This window comes from Archocentrus centrarchus, unplaced genomic scaffold (assembly GCF_007364275.1).
Source record: "Archocentrus centrarchus isolate MPI-CPG fArcCen1 unplaced genomic scaffold, fArcCen1 scaffold_30_ctg1, whole genome shotgun sequence".
Lineage (NCBI taxonomy): Eukaryota > Metazoa > Chordata > Actinopteri > Cichliformes > Cichlidae > Archocentrus > Archocentrus centrarchus.
Window position 1 is genome coordinate 3577493 of NW_022060259.1, and position 10866 is coordinate 3588358.

At 45.4% G+C, this 10866-nt stretch overlaps 1 protein-coding gene across 1 annotated transcript; it reads left to right on the plus strand.

Annotated features, from left to right (window-relative positions):
• Positions 1-1120: 1120 nt before the first annotated feature.
• ppp1r3b (protein phosphatase 1, regulatory subunit 3B) lies at positions 1121-4941 on the plus strand. The gene is made up of 2 exons (XM_030723936.1): positions 1121-1239; positions 3954-4941. The coding sequence occupies exons 1-2, from the start codon at positions 1217-1219 to the stop codon at positions 4825-4827; spliced, it is 897 nt and encodes a 298-aa protein (XP_030579796.1). The 5' UTR covers positions 1121-1216; the 3' UTR covers positions 4828-4941.
• Positions 4942-10866: the final 5925 nt, after the last annotated feature.

Genomic DNA, 10866 nt, shown 5'->3' on the forward strand with positions numbered 1-10866 from the left:
TGGTTGTGTGCTGAAACACCAAAACAACACAGCCAGTTCTGTAACCTGGGATCTGATCCCAGATCAGAGCTGCTGTTTACAAAACTGTCAGCTGTTCACCATGATCCCTCTGCTCTGCAGGTACATGCTATCTGAGGGGGGGCAGGATCAGCCTGCTGCTTTTCCACCTTCACCTCGGCCCTCTGAGCTGCAGCTCACGGCCAAAACACACCACAAAGTGCCAGAGATGTGACACAATTTCCTACAGAGCACAAAGCATCCTTTACATGGATACAAAGTGACCTGAAAACAAATGTGAAAGTATCAGATGTGTTCCTGTATTAAAGTATTTTCATGTATATAGAAGGACTAAAAAAATATAACAGGGTGTGTGTGTGTCTCTGCTCAGGTTATAAGGAAAGGCTTAGAGCATGCAGACATACTCCCCCAGGCACAGACATGTAAAGACCCCCCACAGCCAAAGAGACGCAAAGCAACCAGAGACAATGCACACACACTTTGTTGTTACGTGTCTCCAGCTGTGGGCCCTGCAGATGTTTTCTTCTGGTGTCATTCTGGTCATTTTACATGTGTTCTGTGGCTCAGGAGGAAGAGCAGGTTGGTGGTTCAATTCCGGGCTGCTCAAGTCTGCATGTCAAAGTATCCTTGGGCAAGATGCTGAACCCTGAGCTGCTCTCTGATGCAGCAGTCAGAGTGTGGATGTGTGTGAACGGGTAAATGTGTTGTATAAAGCGCTGTGAGTGCTCAGCTAGAATAAAAAAGTGCTATATGAGAACTGGCCCACTGACCCGAGGTTAAATTATGACGCAGGCCTGCGAAAAATACGTCATATTTTAAAGAAATTATGAGACTTTATTTGCATAAACAATTTTTCCACCTGAGGTGAGATTAATGGATCAAAACAGGATTTAACTTCACTCAGATTTCATCACACACACACACACACACACACACACACACACACACACACACACACACACACACACACACAGAGCAGGGGTCACGCCGCTGACCACTCCGACAGCGCGCTCTGTGATTGGTTGTCCACACGTGTCCACGTGAAAGCTGTGTGGCTGTTTGAAGGCACGAGAGGAAAAAAAGCGGCTCACCGGCTTCAGTGCGCGCGGGCAGAGCGCAGCTGCTGCGGAGCCAGAGCACCGGGACCGGGAGCGGACACATCGCGGTGACGGCAGAGCGACACCAGACGGACCGACAAATGGTTCTCGGCAGCAGCTCCAGGTAAGGCTGCGGGTGGTTCAGGTCTGAGGGAGCTCGGAGGTTCTGCTGCAGTTAGAATGAAAGAGTCGGAGCCGCCGCTCCGACACGAAGTTTCGTTACTCTGTAAGGAGAAAATGTCGCGTCATTTTTTCTCCTTTGAACAGAGGATAAAAATCTCCTCTGCGTCTGCACCACACTCCTTTATTATTATTAATATTGTTGTTATTGCTTCCTGTGTTTAAATAATTGAGAGCGCAGTATCCTGGAGCTCTCAGGCTCAAACAGAATTCAGAGTTTAGCTGTTACTTTGTTACTTTAACCTCTGCAGTCCTGTTTGCACCGACCGGCTACAGTTCTCATTATAATCGATATTAATAAGGTGTTTGCAGCGCGGTGCCGCAGGTAGGCGCGGCTCCAAAAACTGCAGTTTGGGTGAATGAATGAATGAACCCCGCAGACATGGCCGAAGGTGACCGCAACGTGGTGATTTGGGGGAGGGGTTTGTGTGACCTGAGACACTTTTTACTGCTCGACAGCCGGAAGTGTGACGAAACTTCCGCTACACCTGAGGGAAGCGTCACCGTGTGTGCTGCGGGTTGTTGAACACGGAGGTAAATTTGTGCAGTTTTGTGGAGTGAAGCTGTTCAGGTTGGATCAGTGAGGACAGCTGTTTGTTAACGTGCAGGCCTTTTTATTAGGTACATCTGTGCAGTCAAAATGAGTTGAACCCTGCTGTCATCACACATTTAAATACATAGTTTTGACTAATTTTTGGCAGTTAAATCGTGCTTATTAATAAGCTCATAATTTCTTCATTATAATGTGTTATTTCTTATTTTGTCCTGTTCATACATTTGGGGGTCAGAATATTAGAAACACCTCTTCAGGCTGTTAGGAACATCCCTGTGAGCGTGCTGCAGGTGATCAGTCACCCACACAAACTCTAGTTCTATATTTGATGTTAATAATTCTCGTTCCTCACTGATGTTCATTTACTGTTAACAGCAGCACGCGGTGCTCGAAATCAGAGCCTCTCTGCTGCAGAGGTTCAGAGTTCAGCAGCTCAGAGGAGGCTGGACTGAAACTCTGATCTCAGTGCTTCAGGTTTACTTTGTTTCTGATCACCATCTTTCTCCTCTTTTACCTTTTTTATACGATCTTTGCTGCTTCCTTTGAAATCCCCTGGCTCCATATCTACTGCTTCATTTACATATCTCTAACTGGACATGTCTCATGCTGTGATTCCAGATCTCCTCGTTCTAATTCTGCTGAGACTGTTGCAGCTTCTAATTGTTTGGTTTCCATTAATTGAGGTCAACCATACAGACACCTGTGCATGTGTGTTTGAGCCCTGGCTGTGAATCAGTCCCTTGGTCAAAGGTCATTTCCTGTGTGTTTTTTAAGGGCTTTAACAATGAGATGGTGAAGGTGGAAGCTCCTGGCGGGGGTGTCTGATGGGTTAACCCTGATCCCAGAATCCCTGTGTGGATTATCATGGGCAGGATTTAGTGCAGGGCCCCAGACTGCTCTACCTTTATCTGCACTGACCTGCTTAACAGTGTGCAGATAAGATATGGCACATATTTACAGCCTCTGCTGGGGGGCCCTGTTTGCTCTGCTTCACATGTTTTAAGAAACTAAAGGTTGCTGTGAAAATCTTTGTTTCTTCTCTAAACATGGTTTATGTAACAGATATGATGCAGTCTGCATTGTGGCTGTAGCTGCAACACAATAACACAATGATGCTGCAATCCGTGATTTTACACCTGCTGCTGCTCACACAGAATAACTACACCAGGGGTCTCAAACTCGCGGTCTGTGGGCCGCATCCGGCCACGCCCCCTACTTCCGGTCCGCGATTTGATGTCAAAAACATGACAACTTGCCCCTTTAAGTTACTTTTTTGACATTTCGCTAACTCCTCTTAGGGGAATGCGAAATGTAGGGGGCGTGGCCGGATGCGGACCGCGAGTTTGAGACCCCTGAACTACACTAATGTGAACTCTTCAAACATACGTGCACGAATAGAGCTGAGATTAGCTGAGGAGATTAAATCTGGAGACAGGTTGCCTCCCACCAGGCAAGCTGTGCCGTCGCCTTCGAAAGTGATCACCCAGGGTTGAGAGCCTCTGGGTGACCCTCGAGGGTCACTAAATGTAAAAACAATCATTGCAATCCAAACATACACTGATTCGTGTATGTTTGGATTTCCTAGCTCCTTCTCTAATGTGACTAATCATAACCTGAAAGGACAGCAAAGACACTGCAGCTGTGGTGAAATCTCTGGTTGGTGGCTGCAGTGGGTGACTTGCATCTATTTAAGGCCCCGTTTTCACGGGAACGATGTGAAAACGATACTTTTTGAAAATGGGGGTACTGGCTCATGAGCGCTATGGTTGCAGCTCATAACCATATGACCAGCTTGTGGTCTGGCATGGGAACTACAGCTCTTTAATGTCTTGTGTTTCAGTGTAAATGGAGCTTGTTTTTGAATGCTCTCTGAACGTTCTACATATTGAAAAGGAAAATAGTAAAACATCGTTTCTACCCGACGGTTCTCGAGTAAACGAGCCCCAAAGTTTTGCAAAGTTTCGGCCTTTTACTGTCCAGTGTTAGTTTGTCCACGTGCCAAAGACCTGATTTTGATATTGACAGACTAAGAAAAGAAGCTAAAAACATGCTTGTTGTGTTGAACCCTTAATGATAATTTAACTGCCCTCTTTCCTGTCTTTCAGTGTTCTGTGTGTGCTTCCTCCCGAGTCCACCATGCCGATCGACACCACCGTACCCCTGTACCTCTGCAACGAGGAGTTTTCCTACAGGAAGTCTGCTAAAACCTGTAAGCCTGCTCTGAGGTTCCAGCTCTCGCACCGACTCGATCAGGCGGAGCTCGAGGATGGCAGATGCTCAAGTAAAAACGAGACCAAAGCCAAAAAACGGGTGACGTTTGCTGACCACAAAGGCCTGGCTCTGACCAAGGTGAAGGTGTTCTCTCCGTTCAGCGAGTCCATCGACATCCCCGTGAACATCCAGGAGATGCTGAGCTCGGCTCTCTCGCTCACGGCCGAGGAGGACCGGCTGGTGCTGGGCTTTACTCAGCCCTCCTCGGACTACCTGCTGTTCCGTCAGCGCCTGGAGCAGAACCTCGTCTGCCTCGAGCACTGCTTGCTGAAAGAGAAGGCGTTCGCAGGAACCGTTAAAGTCAGAAACGTGTCCTTTGAGAAGTCGGTGAAGGTGCGGGTGACCTTTGACTTTTGGAAAAGCCACACGGACGTAGACTGTGTGTACATGAAGGACTCGTATCCCAGCCTGCACCACGACACCTTCTCCTTCGAAGTGTCTCTTTCCAGCGAGCTGAAGCCGCACGAGCGCATCGAGTTCGCCGTCTGTTACCAGGTGGACGGCTGCGAGTACTGGGACAGTAACCAGGGCAACAACTACAGCATCATGTGGTCCTCGATGAAGAGTGCCCATCAGCATATCTGCAGCAGCCCCTCCTTTGAGTTTGGGGTTCACTTTGACCGATACGGCAGCCCCACATGTTCGCACGGGATCTTCCCTGATTGGCCGGGTTACGCTGGGTACGAGAACATCGGCCCGTACTACTGAGCGCGCTCACTCTGGTTTTAAAGCACCTGCTGTCGTGAGAGGACAGCAGCGTGTGCTGCACATCACACACGTGCAGACTCTCAGTTTTAGCAACATGCCTCAGTATTGGTTTTTTTTGGGGGGGGGGGGGGGGGGGGGGGGCATTACATGCTAATGCTGGATCAAACTACAGACTGACACTACAGGCGGGGGGGTGGGTGAGATAATCTTCCTGGACTGGATTTTAAACTTTGGAATGAAGCCATCATCATCTTTAAACCAGAACCAGAGCTCAGGAGCTGCAGGTTTGATTTCCAGTGTTCAGCTGTTGGTCTGCGGCCTTGGTACAAATATCAGCTGCTGATGGAGAATTCGGCTGCTTTTAATGTCTCTGACTGAATAAAATAGGAACAAATGCATTTTACCTCACATATCACTTCTGTGTAATCACCTGGTCTTTGGAGACGCAGTCTGATGTTCATGGGTCCGGGTCCAAGACTGTCGGTCTGGTTTTAGGACCAGAATTAATTTTGTTTTGTTTGTTTGGTTAATGTGAAGAAATGGAGACAGAAATGTTGAATTGTTCCATCACAGAGTTCAGTTCATTATCTGCACGTCATGTTTGCAGCAATTAGAAACCTGAAAATGTCAGAAAAATTTTTAAGCAGCCAAAACCTCAAAAAAAAAGTTGATTTCATCAATTATGGAACATTAATGATTAATCAGTGTCACATTTGCTGCATAGTTTCCTAATATGAAGATGATTTCTGGGAGGCGGGGCTAATCTCAGGTGATGTGAGGGACCGTGTTTGAGTTCAGGTGGGTGGGTCTCAGTTCAGCCTGAAGCTGCTGTGGGGTCCTTCTGGCAGCGTGGTTGGATGAGCAGAAGCTCTGCAGTGAATCCTCGTTTCCACTGTTTGACCTTAATTAAAGATCAGCTCCACGAGGTCTTGGATGAAGCATTTTGTTGGACTGAAGCAGAGAAATGAGGTGATTTTAGAAACTGCTGTGATGAGCTGATGGTGAGTGAGTGGGTGGGTGGGTGGTGTGAGTGTTGGGTGGATGTCTGTGAGTGGGTGATGGTCTCAGTGTGCTGCAGGGTTAATGTTTCACAGCATTTCCTTTGAGGTCGAGGTCACTCGGCTTTCTTTCACAATAATGCAAAGATCTGCACTTCGCTTTATAAGTGGGACCCACATCAGGCACTAATTTAGCATCTGCTCAGGACGGCTGAAGAGGAAGAAAAAAAGTGCAATTAATTTTTTTTGTTTTGTTTTTTTAATTGTGACCTGTAAATGTGACTTTTATCAGCAGGAGAAGCTGTGCAGTCAAGTCCTCAAAACTCTCTGTCCCTGAACTTTAATTTAGTGCTGCATCAATTTCCTCTTTTAAAAATGTATTTCTGTGCACACCTGCTCAGTGTTGGAGGGGTGTGTGTGTGTGTGTGTGTGTGTGTGTGTGTGTGTGTGTTAGAGAGTTTTAAGGAAAGCTGTTGAATAAAGCTGAATGTTTAAAGTTGGTGTTGTGAGCAGGTGACATGTTTCCTGCTGTCTTACTGTGAGTGGAAGAACAATAAAATGTGGATGTTTTTATCTGGACTGGTTTTCATGAGTGCAGATAAACTAAACAGGATCCATAATGTCCTCCTAAAGTGCAGCTAAACACACGTTTACTGAAATATCCAAGAAAATGACACAGAGACAGAAACCTGATGAAATGATCAGTCAACAGGAATAAAATCTCACCTGCATTTTACCTGAAAACTAGAAAATGGGCCAAGGACAGAAATGCATGGCTCATACATTTAACTCTGCTCAGGTTCACAGTTGGTTTAGTCTCATTGCAGCATTTAACTGTTAGGACATGGATGCAGAAGCTGCTCCGCATCAGTCACAGTTCATCAGAGCAAAACCTGTTAAAGGAGTGACTTCCTGCCCTGCAGGCTTTCAGATTAAGAGCTGTGTTCATTAAGATCCCACAGAGGCAGTCACATCAACACAGGAACACACATTAATTATACAGAGCAGTGCTAAAGCAGACAAAATAATGAATATGAACAGTACTATGAAAAAGCCACGTTAAGATCTGAGATTAATCCTTTAGAAGCAGGTCTCAGTGCAGGATCTCTGTGTTTTGTTTTAAGCATTAAGAAGGATCTTTAATAGTTTCCTGACTTTGCCCCAAAATAAGAAAATAAGGTTTTTAAAAAGCAGTGATACAGCTGGTGGATGTAGACAGTGAAGAGAAAATAGTTCCTACATGAAACCGCTCCCAACCTTTAACTAACACGTGATTTCTTGTGAGTTGCACCACAAACGCTGCAGATTTAACCTGCCTACTCTGCAGAAGCTCTGCTGTTACCCTTCAGCAGCTGTGTAGGTGTTTGTCCTTCAGGTGCAGTGCCTTGCTAAAGTATTCGGCCCCCTTGAACTTTTCAACCTTTTGCCACATTTCAGGCTTCAAACATAAAGATATAAAATTTTAATTTTTTGTGAAGAATCAACAACAAGTGGGACACAATTGTGAAGTGGAATGAAATTTATTGGATGTGTCAAACTTTTTTAACAAATAAAAAACTGAAAAGTGGGGCGTGCAATATTATTCGGCCCCTTTACTTTCAGTGCAGCAAACTCACTCCAGAAGTTCAGTGAGGATCTCTGAATGATCCAATGTTGTCCCAAATGACTGATGATGATAAATAGAATCCACCTGTGTGTAATCAAGTCTCCGTATAAATGCACCTGCTCTGTGATAGTCTCAGGGTTCTGTTCAAAGCGCAGAGAGCATCATGAAGACCAACGAACACACCAGGCAGGTCCGAGATACTGTTGTGGAGAAGTTCAAAGCCGGATTTGGATACAAAAAGATTTCCCAAGCTTTAAACATCTCAAGGAGCACTGTGCAAGCAATCACATTGAAATGGGAGGAGTATCAGACCAGTGCAAATCTACCAAGACCCAGCCGTCCCTCTAAACTTTCATCTCAAACAAGGAGAAGACTGATCAGAGATGCAGCCAAGAGGCCCATGATCACTCTGGATGAACTGCAGAGATCTACAGCTGAGGTGGGAGGGTCTGTCCATAGGACAACAATCAGTCGTACACTGCAAAAATCTGGCCTTTATGGAAGAGTGGCAAGAAGAAAGCCATTTCTCAAAGATATCCATAAAAAGTCTCGTTTAAAGTTTGCCACAAGCCACCTGGGAGACACACCAAACATGTGGAAGAAGGTGCTCTGGTCAGATCAAACCAAAATCGAACTGTTTGGCCACAATGCAAAACGATATGTTTGGTGTAAAAGCAACACAGCTCATCACCCTGAACACACCATCCCCACTGTCAAACATGGTGGTGGCAGCATCATGGTTTGGGCCTGCTTTTCGTCAGCAGGGACAGGGAAGATGGTCAAAATTGATGGGAAGATGGATGGGGCCAAATACAGGACCATTCTGGAAGAAAACCTGTTGGAGTCTGCAAGAGACCTGAGACTGGGACGGAGATTTATCTTCCAACAAGACAATGATCCAAAACATAAAGCCAAATCTACAATGGTTCACAAATAAACGTATCCAGGTGTTGGAACGGCCAAGTCAAAGTCCAGACCTGAATCCAATCGAGAATCTGTGGAAAGAGCTGAAGACTGCTGTTCACAAACGCTCTCCATCCAACCTCACTGAGCTTGAGCTGTTTTGCAAGGAAGAATGGGCAAGAATTTCAGTCTCTCGATGTGCAAAACTGATAGAGACATACCCCAAGTGACTTGCAGCTGTAATTGCTGCAAAAGGTGGCGCTACAAAGTATTAACGCAAAGGGGCCGAATAATATTGCACGCCCCACTTTTCAGTTTTTTATTTGTTAAAAAAGTTTGACACATCCAATAAATTTCATTCCACTTCACGATTGTGTCCCACTTGTTGATTCTTTGCAAAAAATTTAAATTTTATATCTTTATGTTTGAAGCCTGAAATGTGGCAAAAGGTTGAAAAGTTCAAGGGGGCTGAATATTTTCGCAAGGCACTGTAGATCAGCTTCACTTATGTAACCACGCTGACCTGAAAGCAGAGCCACAGCTGCTCTTTATACCTGCCACAAAAATGCAGCACAGCCTTCAAACCTGCGAGTTTTAACGAATGGTTCATGTCTGCATCACGTGTGAATCTGAGTCCTCTGAGGGGAGCGAAGCTTTGAATCATCTTTATGTTATTTTATTGTGGACAGTCCCTGTTTAAATATAACTGAAACCGGGAGCTGGGGCAGTTTATTGTAAAGTATTTACGTGTGGGGTTATGTAGTGTAGTGTAAGATATGAAAAGTGATTAATTGCTATTTGTGTGAAACAAACTCTCCTGACATGTTACAAGTGTGGCTCAGCAGTAACGGGTTATAAAAGGCTGCCTGCTGCTGGTGGAGGAGCTGCACCCCTCCATGTGTGAGCTGCTCTGATCCATACGCTGCTCTTGTAGGTGTGTGATGGAGTCATTACATGTGGAACATCCTTTTGTATCTCAGACAGGTAATATTTAAGGACAGGTAAAATTTCCATAATTTCCTGGGTGTTATCCTGCTGCTCTTCCTTCAGCTGATGAACCATGAAGCTTCAGTCCTCAGCCATAATTGTGTTATCAGGACGTTTTAACTGGTTTTGAGGAGCAACAATTTTAAATTTCACAAGACTTTCATATCCAGAATTAATAAATTTGTTTTATTTTTTCCACCTGTCTGGAATGCAGATCCTCCTTTTGCCCAGCAGAGGGCAGGAGTTCTCTGATTTCCTGGCTCTTTGAAAGGCGTGGTTGTTGTTGGTCCTCCTGGCCAGAAGATGGCAGGCTCCCTCAAATATTGTTTTACATTCAATAAGAATAATAATAAACAAAGAGATGAACCCAATGTGGATTTAAAGAGGCCAATACAGATGTCATGATTTTAATAATGGTGCAGTGGTTAGCACTGCTGCCTCACAGAATACCATCTGGAAGGCCTGGGTTCAATTCCACCTTGACCTTGGCCTTGGCTCTGTGTGGAGTTTGCATGTTCTACCCGTGCTTGCGTGGGTTTTCTCCGGGTACTCTGGTTTCCTCCCACATTCCAAAGAAATGCACTAGCTGAGGTTAGGTTAGCTGGCTACTCTAAATTGCCCATAGGCGTGAATGAGAGTGTGAAAGGTTGTTTGTCTCTGTGTGTTGGCCCTGAGACAGGCGGGCGACCTGCTGAGGGTGTACCCTGCCTCTCGCCCTATGACAGCTGGGATAGGCTCCAGCCCCCCCCCCCCCCCCCCCCCCCCCCCCCCCCCCCCGCGACCCTGCAACAGGCTGGCGACCTGTTCAGGGTGTACCCTGCCTCTCGCCCTATGACAGCTGGGATAGGCTCCAGGTTCCCCCCGCGACCCTGAACAGGATGTGCGGAAGCGAATGGATGGATGGATGGATGGATGGATGGATGGATAATTGGAAATATACTTTTGGACGTTTTCAGCTTTTGTCCCTTTTTCCAATAAGGCTGTGAGCTTCTGTCTGTGAGCTTCTGTCTGTGAGCTTCTGTCTGTGAGCCTTTGTCATGGAGTTTTTGTGAACCCTGAACTTTAGTGGACTGAGGGAGACAAAGGCTATAACTTGATTTTGGTGACACTACAAGCATTATTTTCATTGAAAAGCATACTCAGTTTTCAGTCTAATTCACTGTAACAAAAAGTCTGTCACACCATCATCCTCTTCTGTGCAGTGGCTTCCCAGCTAGCATTGAACATTCAGACAACATCCCATGAACGCTGCTATAAACGTTCAGTGAATGTTCACATGCATTAATGACATTAAAGACTACCAAGGCAGATGGAATAAGAAAACATATAAACTTTTATTTTGCTATACATGGATGTACATAAGAGATATCAGCAAAACCTTCATGAGAAAAATGTAAAAAGTTTCTGCAACAGGTTTTGGAATAAGACTATTACAATAAAACAATTGAAGGAAAATCTGTAATAATTGAAAATTATGCCAGACAAAAAGCATGAAGTCATTTACAAAGTTTGATATTTTAAAGACTTAAATGAAGTATCCCCTCA